The 26,923-nt window shown below is 38.9% G+C and overlaps 1 protein-coding gene across 2 annotated transcripts; it reads right to left on the bottom strand.

The window, feature by feature from the left end:
* Nucleotides 1-499: 499 nt before the first annotated feature.
* Nucleotides 500-4,997, bottom strand: LOC145137234 (vacuolar cation/proton exchanger 3-like). Of its 2 annotated transcripts, XM_079071374.1 has the most exons (13): nt 4,709-4,997; nt 4,511-4,633; nt 4,015-4,251; nt 3,840-3,907; nt 3,427-3,455; nt 3,121-3,317; nt 2,092-2,304; nt 1,876-1,995; nt 1,655-1,771; nt 1,516-1,569; nt 1,291-1,407; nt 972-1,068; nt 500-722 (listed from the first exon to the last, which is right to left on the bottom strand). In XM_079071374.1, exons 2-13 carry the CDS (start codon nt 4,559-4,561, stop codon nt 700-702), a joined length of 1,323 nt encoding a protein of 440 aa, XP_078927500.1. In that variant the 5' UTR covers nt 4,562-4,633; nt 4,709-4,997; the 3' UTR covers nt 500-699. The 2 variants fall into 2 exon arrangements, with proteins under 2 accessions (XP_078927500.1, XP_078927501.1); XM_079071375.1 differs by lacking the exon at nt 500-722 and having other exon boundaries at nt 1,512-1,569.
* Nucleotides 4,998-26,923: the final 21,926 nt, after the last annotated feature.

Here is a 26,923-nt window from a genome sequence, read left to right as displayed (position 1 = left end):
ATAGATATCTTTTTGAATTTTATAAAATACTTTAAATTTGATTATAAAAATTATAGTATTATGATAGTAATTAGATCTTTTAAATAAAACAATTTTGGATATTATATATATAAAATACACATTGGACATCTTTCAATTCATAAAACTCAATAGATTTTTTTTCTAACCTACCGATATTAAGTGTTGATTGAAAGATGTCCTTCAACTACACAAGTTGAGGGTTCAAGCCTTAGTTGGAACGATATGTGTAGCATATGAGTAGAGTAGAGGGTATGTGTGTATCATTTAAAAAAACATAATTTTTGCATAGGTTACTTAACAATGATTTTAATTTTATTTTTCTCAAATTTAATGGTCATGTGAATTTTGAATTTCTGAGGGTTCTTTTTTTAGTTTTTGCCACGGCCCAAAATATATTTGGACTAACCCTAATGAAAAATAACCATGTCAAACCCCGGATAATTACATCATAATGTTGTATAAGCGAAGATGTACCCACTAAAAACATTTCAAAAAGATGTTTTTAACACTAAAATCATTACATTAAGTATACTATCATAGAGCTCAAACATGAAACCAAACTCTACATTTAGCTTAAGTCAAACCAAGTTCGTGGAAAAACTTCATGATTCATCAATGGAGTTCCAAAGCATTATTCTTCACATATTGAATATTGGATGTGATTCTGTAATCCTACAACTACGGATATTGAGGGTTATCTTCTGCAAATCCAACCAGAATAGTTTAGTCAAAACTCCAAAGGCATTTACAACTAAACAAAAACAGGTTATACTGTGTTTGTCATGATGTCAATGGGACAAAAGTTGTAAATATTTGTCCCACCCAAAAAGGTGAAACAAGGTGGGACAAGGACTCGGTATGTAAAAAAGACACAAATGCCCTCCTCCTCATACTCATCATCAAAAACAATCCTAAGTGGCATAAAGATACAAAGAGGAGTGACAACTCACGTATAGATACAGGATCTATATGTACAAAGAAACTTGCAGCAACAATCATATAACAAAACAACAACATTAGTCCCTTGAAGTAATTCGATGTTCCCTCCTGCATATTTTATAAAAAAAATGTGCAAAATTTGAGTCGATTTGTACAAAAATTTAAAGGCCAAGAGTTCAACTACTCTTGTCCCATGAAATAACTAGTCGCACATGTTCCATAAAAACTAAAAATGTTGTAATTTTCATGGGGCGAAAGCGAACAATGTTTTTATTTTATTTTAAGAATGAGTTGGAAATGAAAAAGTCAAAGTCAACAAAAAAGTCAAACCTGTAACATGAAGGCTACTACTAGAACAGTCATAAAAAGAATTGATGTCTCAAAAAGTTGAAAATTTAGCTCCATTGGACTTCCAATCATCCACCCTATTACCACACAAAATGGCATCTGCAAATACACAACAAAATATCTAATTCTAAAATTAAATAATAAATATACTAAAATCTCAATAGATTTACCAAAAAAAATATGTCAATAATAATAAATATTACCTACCACAAACATTGATATTTGTGTTGAAGAGCCAATTGCCACTCCTAAAGATATATCCTGCACAAATAGTAAAGAAGTAAAAATATAGTTTTTTTTTTTTTTTTTTTTATTACAAATTTGCCCTTGTGAGATTTGTACTTACTAGTTTATCTTTAATTGCAAACATAATGGCACTTGCATGTTCAGCTGCATTTCCAACAACAGGAAGCAACACAACACCAATGAATGCAACTGGAACATCCATGGCAACAGATGCACCCTACCACACACAATCATTTCCATTTCCAATTTCCAACAAAAGCTACACACCACCAAACATGTAAATCAATCCAACAAAAATCAAAGTCAAAGTCAAAGTCAAACCTCTATGGCATTGACCAAGTACTCTGAAAGAACCGAAATGAAAAGAGTCAAAAGTCCAAGCCATATAACTGATTCCCACTTTGAAATCTCTGCAGATTCTTCATCATCCTGTCTCCCATCCTATTTTTTTTTTCAATTATTATCAGAAAAACATCAGCAATTTTTATTGTAAATTGTTTTAAATATTCAACAGGGTCATTACTCATTAGTCATTACCTCTTTGATGGATGAATAATCTTGTTTTTGATTTGTGAGCTGAAAAAATATGTAGATTGCATATGCTATGAGCATTATGCAACTACAAAACCTTGAAAGGAGTAATTCTGAAGTCCCGATTTGTAATTCGGTTTGTGTTTCATGGAGAAGAGCTGGAAAAAGTAATCCCATCACTGCCATTAACAGCAATCCCATGTTCATTCCAGCATTTGACTGACAGTAAGGGTAAAATGGTCATTTAGTATAAGAGTGTTTCTTTTTGACTTGATGCTGAAAGAACGACTACATAAAGAACGTCAGGAAAATGAGGCTTTTCCGGTAAAGTCCCTGACTTTTTTACAGATTTGCTAACATTTAGACGAAGGGTAAAATGGTCATTTAGCTTCACTCAAACAGTAAACTATGTCTGAGTGTTTCTTTTTGACTTAATAGAGAAAGTCAGAAAAATGAGACTTTCCAAGTTTAAGTCCTTAACTTTTTACAAAATTTTCCTTCATTTAGACGAAGGGTAAAATGGTCATTTAGTAGTATATGAGTGTTTTTTTTTTACATAATGCTGAAAGAACGAGTTAACATAGAAAGTCATGAAAATGAGACTTTTCTCATTAAGTCCCTAACTTTTTACAGCTTTGATAACATGTAGACGAAGGGTAAAAAGGTCATTTAGTCTCATTCAGACATTAAGCTATATATGAGTTTCTTTTTAACTTGATATAGAAAGAATGACCTAATAGAGAATGTCAGGAAAGTTAAAACTTTCCTGTAACTTTTTACACATTAACCTTCATTTAGACAAAGGGTAAAATGGTCATTTAGCCTCATTCATATGGTAAAATATACATGGATGTTTCTTAGCTACTTAATAGAGAAAATAAACGACTTGATAGAGAAAGTCATAGAAATGTGATTTTCTCAAGTATGCTGTCATTTTCTCATATATTTCTTACATATCATTGATCAATATATCATTTTTATCAAGATAAAACTTATCGAAACAAAAAATATATATATAAAGTAATTGGGCCTAACCTTGTTAAATATCTGTTCCTTATTCCGATGAACAATTCCACCACTAAAAAGAGCACATCCAAGAACAAGCAACAAATTGGACAAAATTGACCCTAACAATGACTGTTGTACAAGTCGTAACATTCCTTGCTTCATTGCAAACAATGAGATTATCAACTCTGTTGCATTGCCAAAAGTCGCATTCAGAAGACTCCCAACTGTAATTTCAAATTTTTAAATACATATTCCAAATGTATGAAAAATCAAAATCAATCCATATGTTCGAAGTAGATATATAAAAAAAATGTACAAATTTGAAGAACAAACCTGTAGGTCCAGTGTAGAAAACCAGTTGTCTGCATAAAAAATGGAATTTGTGCTTTTATTGAGTTTCGGACATTAACTCAACAAAGTCAAATAGTCAATGAGAGTTTTTTACAAATAAAAATTCTTTTTTATAAACCATGTAAACCTTATTCAATATTTAATCAGAAAACTACAGAAAAAAAAAAAAGATTATAATGCTTGAAATTTTGCAGTTTAACCACTTATACCTTTCTTTCACAATCAAACCATAAAAGTTTCAGACTTTTTTCCAATTTAACCATCTTATAACAAAATTACAAGTGAAACTGAAAAAATACCCAAAAATATAATGGTTTGTTTGTAATTTCAAAATATTTAATTACATATAAGATGTAATGCATAAGTTTTGGAGATATTAATGTGTAGATAATTACTCTGTAGCCCAACCAAGACGTTCTGCTAAAGGTATGATGCCCAATAAGCTCAATAAGAACACCCAACCCTGATAATTATATTTCATATAAAAAAAAGTGAAAGTATGAACAACAAAAGAAGTATTAATAGAATATCTGAAATCTGAATATGAATATGAATAAAGTAAAGTCTTACGTGGCGTTGGGACAATTGGTCAACCAACATTGCTAATGGGCCACAAGGTAAGAGAAAACTTATTTTATCAGAGAAGAAAGCAGCTTTTATACTGGAAAACACTAATCTCCATATATAATTAGTGCCAAAATCTTCTGAGCTACTTTTAAGTGAAGATAGGTTTCTTGTTGTTGATACTGGAACTGCTCTGCTATCATCTGTTAGCTCAATTGTTGACTTTCCACCTGGTGATCCCATCTGTGAAAAGTTCTTGATGCATTACACTATGAAGATGGCTTCATTACAGTATTAATGGACATAATCCATATGATAAGATAAAAGAAAGAAGTTTGATCATCTTATAATCGATGAACATATGTATGCATCATGAAAGATGTAGCCAATTTTCATTTTTCTTGCTTGCAGGAATCAATGAGAAACTTGCAACGAAGTGAATGCTAGAATCAAAAAGGATCGATAGAATGATGATGAGAGTGAGTAAAAGTGTAAAACTTACTTCTAAACGGGAATTGAACCCTATAATCCGCAAAGTATTACTGTTCCTCATAGTTACAAGACCTAGAAGTTGGAATGTATTCGTCTTCACTCAAACCATGAACCTAATTGCTCCATCTAAAATCTAAATCCAACCAAAACCAATATACGAATAAATACAGTGAAAACGAATCAATGATTTTAGCTGAATAGTGAATACCCTCTAATATTATCTTCGTAGACATGATGGGGTTGGGGGTTCTAAGATTAAATGCGATTGTATCTGTTCTTAAAGAATTTCCCTCTTTTTCGTGTTTGCATGTCGAAACATTGAGTTTGATTGAATTACTGTAATTCGCTTTTCCTCTACCACCTTCACTAACATTGGTGTAGATAAATCGTTCCTGTTTTTTTTGCTCTTGATCGCGGTCTGTGTCTTGAATTATTTCGTGAGCAAATAGACGGGGTTAATTTTGAGCAAATTCGTTTGTTTTAATGTATTCTCAATATTTTATGGGTAATCGCCATGACATTCTTCGAAGTTCAAAATTTTGTCATCATCTAATATAAAAATATAATAAAGAAAATAAAAAAACTTAAATATCTCCATAAATTCTCAAGTAATTTGTCAATTAATATATTAAATTCAATTCAACCTTCCTGAAAAACATAATTTTCGGCTAATTCTTTTCTAATTCACGATAATTTGCAGAAACCTTGCAAAAATTGGTTTATTCACAACTAAAATTGATATTCTTTCAAAATTCATTTTTTTTTTAAATTATTAAACATGTAATGTTTATAAAAATATATTATTTAAAAAAACTCGTGTATTACACGGGTCGCACACCTAGTATGCAAATATTTTAACCTTATAAAGTTGATATAAATAGATGTTGGTTTATTTGGTTTGAATTGACAAATGTCATATCAGGCCAACAAACTTATCATATTTGTTTTAAAAGATCACTCAATTATTTTTTTTGTACTTTAAAGAAATGAAGTAGAATGTGACATGTTGAAATCGTCCTTTGACCCATTATAAGAGGTCATTGAATTATAATAATAATATAAGTCAGTTAAAAAAAATAAAAAAGAAAAAAAGAAAACTTAAACGTTATCCTAGGCATTAATCCATCTTCATATGTATGCTTTTAAGGCCTCCCACCTTCTAAGGGCATGTTTGGGTTAGCTTTTATTTTATCACAAAAATGATTTTTAAAAAAAGTGTTTATTAACTTATGACTTTTAGGAAAAATTGGTTTTAAAAAGTGTTTGGATAAGAAAAACTGTTTTTTAGGAGTAAAAATGGTTAAAAAGCTAGAATTTTCCAGCTTTTTGAAAGTTTTACTTTTTCCTATCTAAAAACCTATTTTAAAAAAGTGTTTTTTAAATACACAAACACTTTTTTAGCTTATTAGCTTTTTGAGAAGCTAAAAAGCTATTTTAAAGATTAAACAATCACTGAGCTTCTTTCCAAACAATAAACTCCAGATCCTCTTTCGACGTCACCAACATAGACAATATTAAACATTCTCCTTCGCCATTCACAATCACTGCATCCCAAAAGTTCCACAACATATTTGAGATTCGAAGACGATCGAGGCGGAGATAATGTGTTATTGTTGTTGATATGCGAGCCCTTCCTCTTCACCCCTTTGCACCTTCTCCTTGAAGATGGTGGTTGTACCGTCGATAGTGGTGTCGAATTGGTGGCAGTCGTAATTGTCGTCGATGGTGCCGCCGAATTAATGATGGCGCCGAATTTCGTTTGCTGTGAATATGGTGGCTCTTCCATTTTTAGGGCTTGTTTGATGAATACACATCCTGAGATTGGTAGGTGGTTTTTTTTGTTCTTGAGATTCAGAAAAGATGGGTGATTTCTTGGTATAACCATGTGAGCCATCATCGTCGGTTTTATTTTGTGTACTTGATCTGCTTTGACAAAAGTGGATTTGTCTCCTCGATTTCTAGTCGATTTGTACCAGAAATCTTGTTCCAACCTCGATTTCTATTATTTTATATTCAATTTCCGGAATTGCCTTGTTAAACATTCTGAATTTCATCATCAACTTCTGTTATATTTCTACATTTACTGTATTGATTTCATTGAATACGTTTCTTGATTTATCAGTTCCATTGCATTTGGCATAAGATGTAATCGGAAAACAAAGAATTGAATTGATAAGGATGTATCCAAGAATGCTAGCAAGGGTGTATTCATTAGGTTGGTTAGAAAGTTGGGACTTAATGAAGTTGATTGTAGGAAGGAATTACGTATTCCTACTTGATTCATTAGGTTGGAATAAGATGTGATCAAACGACAAAGAATTGAATTGATAACCGACTCCATTTTAGGAAGGAATTATGCATTCCTGAGAACAAGTCAATAGCTTGGTTAGAAAGTTGATACTTGATGTTTCAATGCACACATTTTACAGGCTTACCTGGTATCAGGTTAGGTCACGTAAGGATATTTTAAAATAGGAAAACAAATGTTCATTTCCCTTAATGTACAAAAAAAAAAAAGTTGGGTGACATTTTTAAAACAAACACAACAAGTTCAATGGGCTAATATAATATTTGCCCTTCAATAAACAACAAAAATGCTCATTGTTCTGGATATTATGTGCAATCTCAACCATGGTTGTCAAAATCGCGATCCTGATCGTAAGATCGTACGATGCTACGATCCTAGGTTTGAAAAACGATCCAGATCGTAAAAGGATCGTATTTGGGGTAGGATCGTAAGATCGTAGGTAGGATCGTAGGATCAAGATCCGATCCGATCCTATCTTCCCTTGATTTTTTTTTTCAAATAAATTTTTTTTACCACTTTATGTCTTTTACCCTTTACCAATCTACCATTTATCATTTTTTATTGTGACTTATAACTAATATTTTGAAGTTTTTATAACTTTTGAACGAAAAATTAAACGTTTGAAATATTTTTCATGATTAAATATTATAAATTAAAATTATATTATATTTTGTGGGATCTTAGGATCTCGATCCCGATCTTACGATCCCAATCTTGGAGACCCAAAAACGATCCTAGGTAGGATCCCGATCTTGACAACCTTAATCTCAACATTTTCTTCAATTTCAAAGCTAAAAATGCCATGGGGTCTAGGGGTGTGCGGGTGATGTGGGCCTCCAATCGAAAATTTCGCTTAATATTATATTACTAAAGATTATATGACAAAAATAATAATACGTTAGTTAAAGTATAGTTACATGCTATTAATCTATTTAGATATCAATATAAAAGACATTACATATGCACGACAATAAAGGTTTGAATCTCATCTCAATTTTTAAAATTATATTTGAGCTTCAGGGCCAAATTAAGTATACCACAAGGAAAACATATTAACATTACAAATTCACGTTTGAGTGGAACACTATCAAGATTTCAATATTGTGGCTACAACAAGAGTTAAAGTCAATAGAGAACAACACTCACATTCTATCACACTCACAATTCACATTTAACTGTCAGTTCAATTGATAATTACAATTGAAAAAATTCGAACGGTGAACCTATGTAATTTTACATAGAACAAATAATACAAATAAGATAGTATAATATTTAGTTTGATTGATATAAGATATGTACAGTTTGTCTACATGCATTAATTATGTTCATTTTATTAACAATATGTAATGTTAATTTAGTAACATTGATTTTTTTAAAAAGGATGTATCCAACTTGAAAACTTGAATCAGATTGTTCTAAATGTTAAAAAAAAAAAAAAAAAAAAAAAAAAAAAAAAAAAAAACTAATTTTCATGGTATGAGAGGAGGTGTCAATAGATTTATTATCAAAAACAAGTTGTATTTGATTGTAATGATGAATTAGTTGCTCATCTATTCGGAGATAATACTTTCATTTTTTATAACGTTCAATCGAATAAGGAAGAACATAGAGAATGGGTAATAGTCAATGTGGATGAAGTTGTGGAAGAATCTAAAGAAGAATAACTTGGATTGTGATTGCAAGAAAATATCTCTTATGTAGATGAAAAATTGTGACGACAAAGAAGATATTCTAGTGAACATCTATGATCCTACTTGATACTACACGGAGAGATGTAGTTGTGGAAAATAGTCCTATAAAAGATATGTTAATAGGCAAATGTAGAAGAATCATTATAGAGACGGCCTTGTGTACTCTAAGGATCTTGATAAACTATTTTGTATTTTTTTTCTGCTGCCTTAATAATAAAAAACAAGTAAGTAATCTAGCACATGAGGGGATAAAACAATTGTGAACATCTTACTCATAGTTTGAATGTAACACTCAAATTTCAAGACAAATTTTTCATTTTTATTTCACCAAACATTATTCATAAATCCAAGTCATCACAGAATTATAAATCATTATCAAAACAATATCATAGTATCCCAAAATCCACAAGACATCATAAGCTGACGAATGAGTACAATCATGCCTCTACCTTCCCGGAATCTACAAAAGTACCTGAAATACATTTAAATCAACATTGTAAGCACGAAGCTTAGTGAGTTCCTCAAAATACCTTATACACAAATAATTAGCCTCTCATGGCTATATCTCGATAAGGACCCTCTGGTCATGTGTCTTAGTGAGAACCCTCCGGTCTCACGTCTTGGTATGGACCCTCCGGTCATAACTCAATATATACACACAATAATATAACAGCATAAGTCACAAAGACAGAATGCATAATAACACATATCTCAGTATAAGCACATAAGACCCTCCGGTCAATAATACGAATAAGACCCTTCGGTCAATAACACGAATAAGACCCTCCGGTCACACATAAATTACTACACAGGTAAGTATAGTGAGAAGATTCACCTTAGTCAAAGGATAGCAAATCCTACACTCGTGTCCGCTGCACAACGACTCCACATACTGAGCCAAACAAGATCATTCCCATATAACATTCAGGGTTATACCCAAAGCACAAGGCCCAATCTAAACAAGCCCATTAAGGCCCAAACCCAAACTAGGCCCACTAAGGCCCAACTCAATAACTCCATAGGCCCAACAGGGCAACCCAACCAAAACAGCAAAGCCCAACCTCAAAAACAAATCTAAGTCCAAAGCCCACAGCTCCACTGATAAGACGAACGCGCGGCGTTCGTCGCCGAATCGCTTGACTGGGACTCAGGCCGGAACGCGCTGTGTTCCCAAAGATTATGCACGACGTTCCCGACAAAATTCCAATTCTTATTCTAATGACTTATTCCATTAAGTCCAACATCCAACACCTCAGAATAATCACATAATAATGAATTAATCGATAAAGTTGAAGGCTTTAAGCCTTAGCATGGCTCAAAGGGGCCCAAACACGATTTCAAGCACTCTAACTCCATAAAGAGGCCAATAACTCACATTTAGTCCTTAACTCCTTAAGTCCTTTCACCCAACACTTAGATCTGGTCCAAGAAGGCATTTTTCAACATAAAGTTCCCAACTTTATGCCTTGACATGGCTAAATGTGCTCAAACCCAAACCCTAACTTTTAACACAAAAACCCAAACTTCATAATCCTTTGCATGGATGGAAGGAATGGACCAAGATCACATTTTTATGGATTAGAACGCTCAAAAACCTCAAAAAGGACAACTCAAATGGTCTAGAGTAGTCCATACTCATAAAGACCAAAGCTTTGGGACAAAAAGTACATAAAACCCAAAACTAGCTAGATCAAACACATGATTCATCAAGATAGAAACTTTATACCTCTAGCAGCTTGCAAAGTTGATGAAGGTTCTGGATCTAGAAGCTTTACTCCAATAATAGCTTGATCACCAAGTTCCTTCTTCTTCAAGGGCCAAAACATAACAAATCATACCCCAACTAGATCCACATGAGAAAGCCACCAAGATTCAAACTTTATACTTTTTGGAGCTAGATCAATATGATTAGGGCTTGGATCCACAAGCTCCAAGCCAAGCAATGCTTCCTCAAGAAACTCCTTCTTCCACAATAAGCACCAAAAACCCACTAAATCACCAAAAAGCTCAAGAATCACTCAAATGGAGGCTAGGGTTTCGTTCTTAGGGTTAGAGAGGATGGAGGTTGAAGAATGGAATAGGTTTGGGGTCCATAATGATGCTTATAAATGGGCCAAACCCTACAAACGAGTATTTGATGCAGCTCAGAAAACGCCCAGCGTTCCCTTGGGGAATGCCTAACGTTCCCATCTTGGCCCACGTCACTTTTCCATTGAACGCCATGCGTTCCCATCTGGTACGCCTCGCGTACCCGGTTCTGCCTAAAACCTTCCTAACTTTAAATGGTCATAGCTTCTTTGTTATAACTCCGTTTTTTACGTTCTTTATATCCACGTAAAGGTAACGAGAAGCCCTACACTTTTATCAACTTTATTTTTCCTAAAACCCACTCGAACTCAGATCCAAAATTCATGAAAGGCCCGAACCAACGCCTTTACGATACCCTTGGGCTTTAAAGCACAGACCGAACTCTTTTATCACACAACCTACCTTATCCGCATCCAAAAGGGTCTAAACATTTCTTCTTTAAAGCTTCAAAACCTTCTCATACCCGAATTACGGCCCACGAGCCTTAAATCACAGAACGATCCGAAACAGGATGTTATAATTCTCCCCAACTTAAATTAGATTTTATCCTCGAAATCGCTCCTTTCGACTTCTTCTGCCACACCAGTCGATCTTGACTGAAACCCAAAAGAAACAGAGGGGTCATCTCGCACCGAAGACCACCCACCGATACTACTATCAAAACCCATCTGAAGAATGAACCTTAATACTCTTCCCTCTGTCATCAAAAGAATAACCTGCCGATCAACCTAGGAGCTGAAACTCTACACTATGTCTGACCTCCAGACAGACAGAACCATTCTAATACCAAACCCAGGATGATTCGGCTCCGAACCCCGAACTGAACGACCATGCTCGCCCGGAACTATCCACTGATATCCGCAAACATAAGCCCCAACTACTTTCCATTGCTTAACACCAACTCCAATACAAGATCAACCCCTAACCCAAAAGTTGAACTGATAAAGGCTGCTCTAGCCCATCCGTCGAAACGACTCCAACAGTCGTTCAATCCAACAGAGCTATCTCAACCAATCACATTTCATGCGCAATCACTAAGTTCGCTTCACTCCAAGCGAATACTACAAACTGATCTGTAGTCACACATCACCTTCTGTAACACCCATAAAAATCAAGCCAATTTAAAACTTTTTCGAACATCCAAAAGCCATTAGTTATTACAAAATGTTTTCAAATTAATTTAATATCAGAGTATCCCATAAACAAAGTCATAAAAAGTGAGGAGTTGTACGATCACACCTTTGCCTTGCCACGATCCCCTGATGCACCTGAAACAATAAACTAAAACTGTAAGCCCGAAAGCTTAGTGAGTTCCCCCAAAATACCCATACCAACAACAATACACACATAATCATAAATAGCATACTATGGGTCCAATCAACCATCAGGTTGGAATACCCCAGGCCCTCAACCAACAGGTTGGAATGCCAACACACTATGGGTCCAATCAACCATCAGGTTGGAATACCCCAGGCCCTCAACCAACAGGTTGGAATGCCAACACACTATGGGTCCAATCAACCATCAGGTTGGAATACCCCAAGCCCTCAACCAACAGGTTGGAATGCCAACACACTATGGGTCCAATCAACCATCAGGTTGGAATACCCCAGGCCCACAACCAACAGGATGGAATGCCCACATATTATGAGTCCAATCATCCTCGGGATGGAATACTCACGGCCCACAACCAACAGGTTGGAATGCCCAGGTCTATTGGCTTTCGCACAAAGCAGATAAGTCTCAACCACCAAACAAACATGTGCACATATAACAGACAGTCACATAACAGTCTATAGACAACAAACTGATCTATCAGATCATACCACATAACATGTAATATTATCCTACCCTCTAGGATATCCAACTAACATGTCATACCACATATCACATATTATCATCCTACCCTCTAGGATACCGATCTAACAGATCATACTAGCATAACACAACCAATAACAATTCGAAGAGCCGACCTTGGTGCCTTAGACCCTTGAGTATAGTGAGGATAACTCACCTGGCACTGCTGAAGTCCCGCAGATAAAACTCCAGCTACTGACAGATTCCCGAACTGTCAACATCAAACAATACCCAATTAATAATTGGGTTCCAAGCCCAAGGTCCAACTCACACTACAAAACCCAATAGTCAAGTAACGGGCCAAAGCCCAACACATGGCCCAATTTTCCAAATTGGGCCCTACCCTTCACATGGGCCTTACCCCTTAGGCCCAACCATCTCTCCTGGTCCAAACACTTGGCATACTAATGGCCCAATCTCTCATAATCATAAAGGCCCAGTTATGGCCCATCTATGGCCCAATTTTCCAAATTGGGCTCCAGTCCTCACATGGGCCTTATCCTAAAGCCCATCTAATTATTTTGGTCCATTAACTTGTTCTTGGATAGCCCATCTATAGTCCAATCGCCAAAGCCCGATAGAAAGGCCCAACACAAAGTCCAAGTGAAATTAGGGTTTCACATAAAATGACAATTAGGGTTAAGTGTTTCTCACTTAACCCATCAAGGACTTAATCTATTAAGTCCCTCACTTTACTAAATAAGTCATATGGTGTGATTGGGCTTAATACACAATTCCATTCCAATGGCCCAAACGTGGGTCCCGATAAGTCCAAGCCCAAAATCCCAAAATTAGGGTTTTCACATGAAATGATGATTAGGGTTAAGTGTTTCTTACTTAACCCATTAAGGACTTAATCCATTAAGTCTAATATTGACTTAGGTTAATTTGCCAATGATTATTATTTAACATTTCGAGTTATTAAATAATTCCCGTGCAGTCCCGATAAATCCCCACAATTAGGGTTTTAAGCCATTAGGGTTTTCCAAACCCTAATTAGGGTTTCCTACCCAATACTAGCCCATTAGTCAATTGGTTGGGCTTTTAGATCACTTTGGGCCTCATTGGGCCCATTAGGGTTTTATTAGGTCAATTAGGGTTTCCTTGGGCCCATTAGGGCCTCATTGGGCCCACTAGGGTTTCATGCATCCCAAACGAATCAATCATAACAAGGCAAAGCACACCACCACCAGACATGGCGGCCGGTAGGTTTTCTTGATTATTCCAATTACAAAATTACAATGATACACACACTAGCCCAAAATAAACATCTCATAATTACACATACCACCACCTTGAGGCGGCAGACGGTGGTAGAGGGTGGCAGCCACCACCTTATGGTGGTGGTGGTGGCCTTCTTGCGATTCCGGCCAAGACACCTCACACACGACATGAACAAATGTAAGTCAGCAGTTCACACAAATAAAGAGATGCAACCGCAACCACATTCCCGGCGAGAAGCAATGGTCAAAGACGGCAGCAACGCGACGGCGACGGACATGGATTGAGGCAACAACAGAAGAACAAGAAGAGAGCGTGTGTGTGGCCCAAACGCGAACATCAACAGTACCACGAACCGAGCTTTATGATCTCCTCACAACTCTTCGTCTTCGCCGGCGACTGGAGCGTCAATGGCATCGGATGGCGATGGAAGGCAGGAGAGGAAGAAGACACGGAGGAGGGAAACGCAACAACAACTGCAGAACGACCCCAAGAGCCCGTCGTCGGAGTCATGGCAGCGACGTGTTCGCCAACAGCAAGGTCCGCCGGTGGTTTTGCTGATCGGAAAATGAGAGTGGAGGGGGTGGCGGCCGAATAATGGAGGAATGAGAGGTGGCGGCTGAAGTATAAGTGGCTAGGGTTAGGGTTTGGGAAGGTGACGGGTTCTTATACCTGGTCACTTAGAAACTTTCCATAATTCACACTTCCAGTCCCTCCTACTTCTTCTTCTTCAAATTAGGTTCGAAATTACTAAATGGCCCCTCCCTTACAAATTACATTCCATTTAAGTCCATCCATGTTACCATTCATCCCCCGTCTTCTAAAATCTTTTTCGAAATATAACCAGAAATTACACTTTAGCCCCCAAAGATTCAAATATTTTCATTTGGCTTCCCGAAACCAACACCCCATTAATTATTATTAAATTTTGGACTATAATAATATACAATAATAATAAAATTACTTCTCGAGTTTCGGTTTTATTATTTAATTATTCTATTGTAAATGGGATGTTACACCTTCGGCCCCCACATTGGCCTATGATCTATCCAAAAACCAAGAACGTTGTAAGTCTCCCACAACCCAACACCTATTTCTACGATGGTCCAAATCATCCTAGAGAATGCTACGAGCCAAGTCGTAGACTTCACACACTCCATCAACCGCTTACCAACCTAGTGGATGCTACAGCTACCCTGCAGTCTTACAACACTTCCACACTGACTAGTGAAGTCTACGGCACCCCACAGTCTTACAACATTCCCACACTGACTAGTGAATGCTACGGCACTCCCACAGTCTTACAACACTCCCACACTGACTAGTAAATGCTACGGCACCCCGCAGTCTTACGACACTCCCACGCTTGCCATAGGCTCACCACACGGTCTTTCCACGACAATCATGATGTTGCATGTAGTCAGGGATCTGATAGACGGTCGAACAGATGATCCACCCGAGAGCGAACAATCATACAAGAACATCACAAACAGGCATTAGACCAAGAGTTCTCAGGCTATACAACTTAGACTACGATAGATCCTGGACCATAATCCCCATGGACCTGATCAACCGGTTAAGGCCCCGCTGGCCTAATTGAAACTTGCTCCACACTCGCAATCGCACTTATCATGGATTCTTTCCGACCGCAAGGAACTCTGGCGTTCCATCCAAATATATCGATTTAAATTCCATCATGGGTACGAACCCTAAAATGGCTCACACTTGGAGCTATCCCCCGACAGTCCCAAGTGATTACCCCCACTTGGATTCGTCCACTCTCTTACAACCTCGCAACCGCTAGATTACCGAATCATCCCACAATCTCATTACCAAACCACCACCATATGAGTTTACTGAACTAATACCCCATGACCAAACATTAATAGGTGCCCACACCCAGACCAGATTAAGAACTTTACTACTCTCGACGAAGATTGTCGCATCCAAAGCACCTTCCCTCGATACAATTCCACACCCTTGAACAACCCCATCTTACGACAAAGAACTGGTAGGCCCACAATTGGGATAGGTAGATAGTCGATCTGTTTCTCCACTTACTACCAAAACAAACCCGAGTCGTAAAATAATTCTAGAATCCAACAATTTAGGGCAACATACTCAGAAGCCAAGATACACCATCACATAATTTAACGATAGCTTTTCACGACTACTGATCTTCAACTTATACAACTCAAAACCTTCGAAGTATTCCAACTTATTAATGAAGAATGGAAAATAATCAACGATAAAGAATGTGTTGGCGACAACCTAAAACCCCAATATTTACTGGACAAAACCCACACAAAACTACACATACCAAATTAGAAGTTGATTGACAGATCAATCGCTGCTCTTCATGGAGTATAGATAACAATCTATACGTCGAACTGACAAATCCTTCAACAACCAGAACTTGACCCAAACGACCCAACCGCCTCATAACCCAAACATTGGCGAACCCGAAAGAAACATTGACCATAACGAGCTACCTGACCAACGGTTACCTGCCGTGAAGACACTCATTCATTCCTGAGCACACACAACATGCATAATCTCGTTCTGCACCTCGCCTTGACCACATCTAGACCCAAGTCTCATATACCCGGACCGCAAATCTCTATAACCCAATCTTATGAAGCCACAACTCGAACATATCGATGATCCTTCCAACAGAATACACAGTTCTCCCCCAGTTAGGGTTCAAACTACCGCCAATTGGCATTCCAAACAGACCGAACTTCAAAGTGGCTCACCAGATATACCATACCCGACTCTTGGAGTGTACCACTCAACACACGATGACCTTCCAGATAAAGACCCGTCAACTCCAGGCATTCCGAATCTCAGATGGAGACCTTGGAAACTTCCCAACGTGACTGCCTCCAATCACCAAGAATCTCATATAGCTGCATAAGCAGATATTTCGATAGTCCTAAAATAGCACTGACTCTTTATATGGGAATAAATGAACTATCAAACGCTTCATTTCTGAATCCTCAACCAACACCCTATCGTAATAATCAACATAGAAACAAGAGACCTCACTCTCACAGTTGATACACAACATAGACAACAAGGGTTGTCATTTCCGATACACTCCTACTGATCGCTTGAAACAGTTGTTAGAATATGCCTTACTATACTCAAATAAGGCATATCCTTGTCCTCATCTTTCATAGTCCCCACTGTAATGACTCTCTTACGGCATAAGAAATACCTCAAGACAGTCATACCATAATAATCCCTTTGGTGCAAATACCACAACTATCTGGTACCCCAGGGGGTCTACCTCCAAATTCTGAAATCAGAAGCTCGCTCTCTCTTTCTTCCAATACGGAAAAACTGGAATAATATAATCCTCGTCATAGAAAATGACATCATAAACCATCGGCCGATCACTCAACTCAGACTGCAAATCCTCAAACAGCTCATCACATCCACTTCCTCTTTGAGTCCTGCGACTCAAACTGGCACCTCACCGATCAAACCCTTCGAGACCTAAACTCAACTTTCTCGCACGACGTACTCCATTCAAACCCGATCGACATGGCCCTCGGGCCCAACAATCACCAGGACCATTCTCGGCCTGAACAACCGCAACCGGATAACCGGTAAAGACGGAAACACACTCTGCAATGAATCATGGCACCCAAACCATGTTATCTACCCTCAACCTGCTACTTAGAACCCCTGGAATTCTCCTCGATTCGAGTATGGATCCTCTGCTTATAGTAGTACGGGCCCAATATTACCTTCCACGTCTATCCATACTTTCCTCGAGAATCGTTCCAGATTTTCTAAGAAGCCACTCAACTCCACTATCGACTAATCCAATTCCACATACCCGCTCTCCAGTGAATACTTACCGTCAAACAGCGCACTCATCGGACTGAAAATACTCCTTAGGCTCTCCTAGGATTCCCTTCACACCTCTTTCCGCCATCAGCTGCAAAAGGAACTCCCTTTAATACCTACTAACTACTTCTTGAATACAGTTACATGCTACATGCACTAGATAATTCTTTGACTGCAAGATCCTACCCTACAACGGTTAGACTCAAACGAGAGCTTCACAATAGAGCTAAATCTTGTTGGGTTTTGAGCATTCTAACACTCCTAAGTGTACATGCAACCCTAAATACCTTGGATCTATGTTTTCTCTATTATACATGCAAATATGAATATTCCAAGGTATTACCCTATCTAGCATACTTGGGTAATATAACAAGTTAGAATACATACCTTTTAATGAAGCTTGAAGTCTTGAACTTTAAGAGCTTAGCCCCAATAGTGTGGAAGCCTCAAGTGGAATCACAAATCACCAAAACACCTTGGAAAACCTTTAGAGAATATGGATACTTGGCTCACACTTATGAAATCGGTTATTGCCCTCTTTAGTGTATCCACACTAGCCACTAGCCTAATTTCATGAACCATAAGACCCTTTATATAGTGTGGAGGATTAGGGTTAAACCCTAATACCCATGACCTTTCATTTCCTAGGATCCATGGGTTAAAGCTCCATGGACTATCCATGAAGACTTAGCCCAACCTAAATGAACTTGGCCCACTACACATATATATCTAAGAGTCCATATTTAATTAGTTCCTTTTGATCACTTAATTAATTATAAATTAATTCTTGATCAATACTAATTAAATAATATGATTATATATTAATATGATTATATATTAATATATTAGAACTTATAATAGATTAATATAAATCATAAATATACTATTCTCAAAAGACTATCCATATAAATTATGCCGGTGAAGTGCAACCCAAATGGACCATGCCGGGTACGGTCAAGTACATACCAAATATAGTTATGGACTTAGACATTAATCCAACAGTCTCCCACTTGGATAAGTCTAAAACTATTATTGAGTATGACTTCAAAAACCAACTGGAAATCGTAGCTCTTAAAGCCGCTGTCGAACTCTGATCTTGTCAACGAACTCTGACCTTTGTCAATGACTTGTCCATTAGATAAGGGATCATATATTCCTCCATTCTAGATATCATATGGATTGAGACATGGATTATCAATCATTCTCTCTGTCCATTTGTTGTTTCCCGATTTCCGATTTATGACGACTGACTAATTGAACAAATCAAATCAGTCCTGGCTTGGCCAAGCACTCACATGTGTCATCACTAAATCATCGAGGGGCCCACAGATATCGCTTTTATCCCGAAGGTAAAAGGAATGGATAAACTTCGACTCATATGGCTTGTCCTACTACTTGTTGAATCATATACAAAGGATAAACCGAATGCAGTTTCGTGCAATCAATGTATAACCAACTCATAGTATCAACTCATATCTCTAGGTTTGAAGAATATACGATATTATCGTCTCATGATCACTCGTGATAAAATCCATGAAGTGATTCAAATGAGCGCGGGTTGAATCCAATACTCAGAACTTATGAGCACTCATGAGTGTTGTAGCACCACTTTGTCCACCAGCTTGGACCTCTACAAGCCAACTCATGACAGTCTTGATTCATATCTACTTCCAACATATGACCGACTGTGGATGGTTTGAATAACTTAGTCATTCGGAAAGAATGAGCTAGTTTATTCTGGAAGTCAAAACATGCAAAATGAAACACAAGAATAAATGAATCAAATATGGTATCAATCCCTATGAATATAAATAGACCACTTTTATTTATCACCATACTGATTACTCATTATTCATTGTTTCGGTTTTATCAACTTTATACTTGAATTAAAAACACTAGTTGTCCCATGCTCCAAGCATGTACACTATGTTTTTCTAAACAATAGCTTTGCCATACACCAAGTAAGCACTCTATGTTTGTATATGATCTTTACTTTGTGAACTAGATCGATTGAACATACTTTCAATGATTCTCTTTTCACACTCCCAAATCCTTGTCTTAAATGTAAGAATTCCAAATTCCTATCATTTATCGAAATCTGTTTAGATTTTAAACTTATATGCACTGTTCCTCTTGTAATGCTTATGCACAAAGCCACAAAGACTTGGCAACAATCATTACAGAGTATTCCAATAGAGAGTAATTCCATGGAAACGATGTCTCAAATTCAAAGCGCATTGCTTTGAACATGCTTCTTGCATTAAGTTTCTTTAACCTTACACAGATTGCTTCCACCTATGAAGACAACTCTATATTCCCATTTTGACTACCACTTCTGAATAAGAGTTGCCTCTTTTTAGACTCTGTCAATATGGTCCTTCCAATATTAACAGTATACTTCCAACTGTCCTTGAGCAACCAATCTTTGGTAAACCTTAGATTGTCCTCGACAATTGCTTAATCACTTTAGTCATATCCAATTCTAGACATTTTCCTCCTTAATGCCCCAAGGCATTTGGAAAATTCAGAAATAATAAATATTATAGCACATGTAATCGATCTTGTACCCAAAGTAAATGGGACACGATTCATGATGTTTCACATAAAGACATGGTTCTAGACCAGTCTTTTGCCATAATAATTTTTTGTTTGCCATATTCTCAAAATTTGACTATGAAAATGTAACACCCGTTTATTTATTAGTTAAATAAATAAATTAATGAACGAATGGTAGCCTAAAATAAATAATTATATATGCAGGGTGTTGGGGCCGAGGAGTTAATTGCCACAATTTTAGAAGTTGAGGGTTAAAAGTGTAAATCCGGACTTAATTTGTAAGTATTATGGAAGGCAGGGACTAGATGGTAATTATTGGGACTTCATTGATGAGATTTTGGGGGCCTAGGGGCGGTTTGGTAAATCAGGTATCAAATTTGAAGGGAATTTCTGAAGCTGGGGTAGAAAAGGTAAAATTTGGGCTTAGTTTGGAAAAGATATGGTAAGGAGGGACTGGTTGTGACAAATCTATAGAGAGTTTGTATGGGATACGGGTATTTAACCCATCACCATGCATCGGCCACCTAAAACCCTAACCCTAAACACCCTCCCAGCCGCCACCTTATCACCCCTTCTTCTCTAGCCGCCATTCCTCCACCGATTGAAGCCGGAAGCCTCCATCCTTTCTGTTATCGGTGAAGACGAAGAACCAAGATGACCGGCGTCATTCTACTCCGTTGAAGGCGTGAACCACCGCTGTTGAAGACGAAGGCCGCCTTGGAGCGCCATGACAGTTGACGGTCGGAGGGAACACGCCCGAGGGTGTCGTTGTTGCTGTTTCCGGTGGATGTCGTCACTCCGCTGTAGCGCTGCTGCTCCACCTGCTATCGCGTCGACGAGCATGGTCTCTCCGCCGCCTGATGACGCGGTAATGCCGTGAGCGGCTGGGAAACCCCACCGAGACCAAGCGTGGGCCGTGAACGAAGAAGAATATCAAGCTGTGAACGACCATCTCAAGTGTTCGACGTCGTTCATGCTGCTGTTGTCGCCGGAAGTGGCCCTTGGCCGCCGCTGCCGTCGTTTTGTACTTCTGTCGTCGCTGCCATGTGCCATCTGGTGGCTGTGAGTTGTGTGGGTGTGTGATTGTGTTTCAAGTGCGTGTTTAAGTGTGTTTGGGATGTTTGTGTCGCCGGAGAGCAAGTGCACCACCATGGCAGCCAACCATGGTGGTTGCCGCCGGTTGTAGCTTCTCTGCCGCCGTGCGCCACCGCCGGCCACCATTAGGTGGTTGTGTGTGTGTGTTAGCATTAATGTGAGTGTGTGGTATTGGAGATTGTACTTTGTAACTGTAATAGTGTCGGAATAATGAAATGAAATCTCAAAACCACCACCGTAGGGTGGTGGCTGCCGCCACCGGCCGCCGTGTCGGGTGGCGGTGTGTCTTGCCTCGTCAAGTGTGATTCGTTTGGGGTGCTTGAAACCCTAATGGGCCTTGTTAGGCTAATGGGCCCAATGTAGCCAAATGGGCTTAGTGAAAACCCTAATGAGTCTAATGGACTCTAATTGACCCAATAAAGCCCTAATGGACCTAAAAGCCCAATAAATTGATAAATGGGCTAACATTTGGGACGGAAGAACCATAATGCCAATAAAACCCTAATTTGGGGAATTAATCGGGACACATGGGAATTATTTAATAACTGGAGATATTAAATAATAATCGTTGTCAAGAAATTAATCTAATTAATATTGGACTTAATGGATTAAGTCCTTAATGGATTAAATCCTTAATGGGTTAAGTGAGAAGACTTAACCCTAATCATCATTTTATGTGAAAACCCTAATTTCACTTGGGTGTATTGTTGGACCTTTTATTGGGCCTTGATGATTGGGTTATTAATGGGCCATCCAAGATCAGACAAATGGGCTAGAATGATTAATGGGCTTTGGGGTAAGGTCCATATGAGGAATTGGGCCCTTGGAAAATTGGGCCATAGATGGGCCATAGTTGGGCCTTAAGGATTATATGATATTGGGCCATTAGAAGGTCAAATGTTGGACTGGACCTTTGGTTGGGCCTTGGTAAGACCTTATAAAGGTTTGGGCCCAATTTGGAAAATTGGGCCATATGTTGGGCTTTGAGTCCTAGTCGACTTTGGGCCTATGAATTGGGCCTTGGGCTTGAATAAGCCAAGCTAGGGGTAATGTAGTAATAACCCCAAGTACGTACTTATGATTATGTAGTGGAACCCGATTATTAATTGGGTGATGTTTGATATTGACAGTTCGAGAATCTGTCAGCCAGCAGCTGGGGTTGAGTCTGCGGGACTTCAGCAGTGTGGGATTGTGTCTACGGGACTTCAGCAGTGTGAGGTGAGTTACCTTCCAGTAGGGGTGGGTCTAAGGCCACAATGCCGGCCCACCAACAGGGGTAGTTGGTAGATAATTGTTTTTGTGATAATTATCTTGGTATGCTTATGTGATATGCTTATGAGATATGCTTATGTGATATGCCTATGTGATATGCTATGTGTGTCAGTGGTAGTAGCAGGGAATAGTTCTTCCCTGTCTCGGTCGTTAGGATCGAAGGGTAGGTCAGTACCCCAGATATGCCTGACTGTATGATTATATCATGTTATTATATGATAGTGGTAGGGGTGAAATAGTCCCCGGTTACCGGTTGAAAGATACCGATGGCGGATACCGGTTGAAAGATACCGATGGCGGATACCGGTTGAAAGATACCGATGGCAGATACCGGTTGAAAGATGTCGATGGCAGTTACCGGTTGAAAGATACCGAAGGGGTATACAGAACCCATGCAATGCTTATCTGTCTGTTTATGATATGTTAGTATGTGATCAGCATGTTTATGATATGTTAGTATGTGATCAGCATGTTTATGATGTTTGTATGTGATCAGCATGTTTATGATATTAGTACGTGATCAGTATGTTTATGACATATTATTATGTGATAGTGGTAGGGGTGAAATAGTCCCCGGTTACCGGTTGAAAGATACCGATGGCAGTTACCGGTTGAGAGATACCGATGGTGTTATGTGGTATGTGGTATGATGGGGGAACTCGCTAAGCTTCGTGCTTACGGTTTACAGTTTTGGTTTCAGGTACTTTGTTTCAAAGGAAAGGAGTCGGCTTGGTCGCAGCACATCACATTATGTTTTCCGCACACGAGATCCTTGGGATTATACTCTGATATGGTTTCATGATATTATATTTTGATTATCCACACTTTGGTTTTATGTAATAACCTAATTAAAAATGAAATTTTTGGCCTTGAATTTTGGGACGTTACAAGTTGGTATCAGAGCCTTGGTTTGAGGGATTCAGGCACACTCTCGGGTGTGTCTGGACTCAAACTGAGGGCTTGGTATGAAAATTGTCAAAAGAAAATCATTTTATAAAAAGAACTTTGAAAAGAACAAGGTGTGTGATGCGTGCAATCAGCCGAGCTCAAGTAAGTTTTCCCCAAAATACGCATACATGTTATGTTATGATATGATATGATTATGAGAACTGCATGCTAGATTAGTGCTAAGGATCTAGGAGGATGCCTTATATGCCTATTGTATGTGCTTGTAGACTTGCATGCTAGTACTGATCAATCAGTAATAGGATAGCCTGTTTAGGTTATGCCTGGTTGTATGATCCTTTGAATTGCATGTATAGATCCCCGAGTAGAGGATCGAATGGTTAGGTTCTCCATTGGCTGAATGCTGCTTGCTTTGTGCTTTGTGGGACTATTAGTAATGTGAGCTAGCTATATTCATGAGGTAGCTAGTTGACATTACTAGGAATCTTTCAGCAGCTGAGGACTGGGTGAGTTCGGGAACCTAGGAAAGCCTAGGATATGTTTCAATGGGTTAGTAGTGAGGCTCAGTGAGACTTGGGTGTACCAGTTTGTGGAAGTGGCTTGGAGGATTCGGGAGGATTACTGAGGAAAGTATGGATAGGTGTGGAAGGTAGTATTGGGCCCGTACTACTGAAAGCACAGGATCCATACTCGAATCAGTGAGAGTCTTGGAGAATCTAAGAAGCTTCAGGGAAGAGTTTGTGACCCAGTTAGGGGACAGAGGATGTTCCATTTGTTGCAGCTTTGCCATTGGCAAGCGAACTAGTGAGAGTGACAGGGTGTCAGACCCTGAAGGATATGATTTCCATGAAGTTGCAGATACTGTATCGATTTGGAGCACCCTGGAAAGAGAAGGTTTGTGCCAGGTGCGTATAGTAGAGGATCTCAGGAAGAGACCCATGACTTCTGATCATCGGGTGAAAGGCCAGCAGGCCTGAGTCAGTGCAACGCGTACGAGGAAGTACACGAGGGAGTTTATCACTCCAAGGGTTTAGGCTGCTACAGGTGTGGCAGGGTTGATCATGTCAGTTGGAGGTGACTAGGATTCCTCCAGATGTTGCTGGTATGTCATCTTTTACTGCTACTAGATGGATGTGGGGAATACGTATCGCCTTGGAATTATGAGCGAGTTTGGATAAGTCGGATCTCGGGTCGGGTTTCTGGTAGTGTTTGGGTTATCAAGGATCATATATGCCATCCTGCATGCCGAAAGGTCCTTGATGAATCCACTGAGGGACGCATCTTGCGGAGTGGGTTCCGCGCGTACCGTCATCATTTCGGATCTTTGTCGAGATCTATGCAGGAGTATTATTTAGAGGATACTCGGTCAGGATTGGGGTGATAGTTCTCCAGTGAAGTCGGCATTCAGGGGTTCTATCATTGTCCAGGTATGGTCGGTAATTGTCTATGGAAGAACTTTAGAGTTCAAGCACTACCGTTGCTAGGAAAGGATTGGTAGCAGGAAAAGGGTAGTGTCAGTCGCGGGTGTTAGATGCATAAGTGGTTGGTCATCGCATGTTCAAGAGAATTGTATTTTCGCATGGGCTGTGTTCGGTTAGAGTTCAGTGGTACTGCAAGATTGGAAGTGGGAACGAGGATTCGTCAGCCAGAGTAAAGATTGAGACCTTCAATTGACAGCATGGGAGATGGATTGAGGTGTCAGATTGGACCAGATTTCAAGAGTACTCTTCAAGATTTCAGAGGATGGGCGATCTTAAGGTTTAATCAGTGATTAAACGCTAGCATTGGTAAGCACAGGTCGTCATCAGTGGGATATTAGAAAGCGAGACAGATTGGGAATCCTTCAATTCTCGCATGCCGTGAAGACTTAGTCGAATCTAAGTGGGGGAGAGACTTTTTATAAGTTCTCCAACTGTGAGTTCTGGTTGCACAAGGTGCAATCTCTTGGGCACCTTGTCAACCAGAAGGGTATTCTGGTCGATCCGGCCAAGATAGAGGCCGCGATGCAGTGGGAGATTCCGAGATCTCCAACTGAGATTCGGAGCTTCCTGGGTCTAGCGGGATATTACCGGAGATTTATACGGGATTTCTCCGAGATTAAGGTTCCTTTGACCCGACTGACCAAGAAGTCGGTGGCCTTTCGTTGGGGGCCTGAGCAGCAAGCAGCCTTCGAGACTCTCAGACAGCGGTTGTGCGGGGCACCGATTCTCACCCGGCCAGAGGGTGTAGATGATTTTGTGGTTTACTGTGACGCTTTGATCACGGGCATGGGTACGGTAGTGATACAATGGGGTCACGTGATAGCAGGTTCCGGGAACCAGGTTAGATTTCCGGTTAGGACTCAAGTTCAGTTGTGTGTTAGGTCGAGTGCGTGTTCGACCTAGTATGGAAAGTGTTGTAAGACTACGGGGGTAGCCGTAGCATTCACTAGCAGTCAGATAGTTTGGAAAGTGTTGTAAGACTACGGGGGTAGCCGTAGCATTCACTAGCAGTTAGATAGTTTGGAAAGTGTTGTAAGACTACGGGGGTAGCCGTAGCATTCACTAGTGGTCAGTTAGTATGGAAAGTGTTGTAAGACTACGGGGTAGCCGTAGCATTCACTAGTGGTCAGTTAGCATGGGAAGTGTTATAAGTCTGCGGGTGTAGCCGTAGCAGTCAGATAGTATTAGAGTGTTGTAAGTCTGCGGGTGTAGCCGTAGCATTCACTAGCAGCCAGATAGCGATAGAGTGTTGTAAGTCTGCGGGTGTAGCCGTAGCATTCACTAGGTTGGTAGATAGCATGAGTGCGTTGTTAGGACGTGGAAGGAACAATAGTATGTTGGATTAATGTCTAAGTCCATAACTATAATTGGTAAGACTTGACCCGACCCGGCATGGTCCATTTGGGTTGCATGGCATCATGCATTTGGATAGACTATAATGACAGAAATAACACTTAAGGTTGGTTAATATATTATAAGTTCTAATATATTAATAAGGTTATTTAATTAGTATTGATCAAGAATTAATCTGGAATTAATTAAGTGATCAAAAGGAGACTAATTAAATATATGGGTTGATTGTGTAAATCATTCATTCTTATATATGTGGGCTTGTGATCCAAGATTCCTTATGTTGGACTAAGTCCATGAGGTGACCCATGGATACTCCATGGAGGTTAAAATCCATGGAGCATAAGGAATGGGTAAAGTTATGAGTTACATGGTGTAACCCTAATAGCCACCATATAAAAGAATCCCATGGCTCAAGAAATCGTGCACTAATGTGTGAGTGTGAGGGCTAGACGATTTCAAGGAGTGTTCAAGTTTCTCTCAAGTTATTCCAAGTGTATTTGGTGTTGTGTGAACCATTTGAGGTGTCACACTTGGGGCACTAGGCACTCAAGCTTCATGAAGACATTCTACATCAAAGAGGTATGTATTCTATCTTGTTATATTTATTATTTTGTATGCTAGATTAGGATAATACCTTGGATGTTCATAATTGTATGTATAATAGAGAAAACATAGATCCAAGGTATTTAGGGTTGCATGTACACTTAGGAGTGTTAGAATGCTCATAACCCAACAGT

Source organism: Lactuca virosa, chromosome 9 (assembly GCF_052849685.1).
Source record: "Lactuca virosa cultivar CGN04683 chromosome 9, Lactuca_virosa_CGN04683_v6, whole genome shotgun sequence".
Classification (NCBI taxonomy): domain Eukaryota; kingdom Viridiplantae; phylum Streptophyta; class Magnoliopsida; order Asterales; family Asteraceae; genus Lactuca; species Lactuca virosa.
Note: the sequence above shows the minus strand (reverse complement) of the source record. Positions and strands in the feature narration are given on the sequence as shown.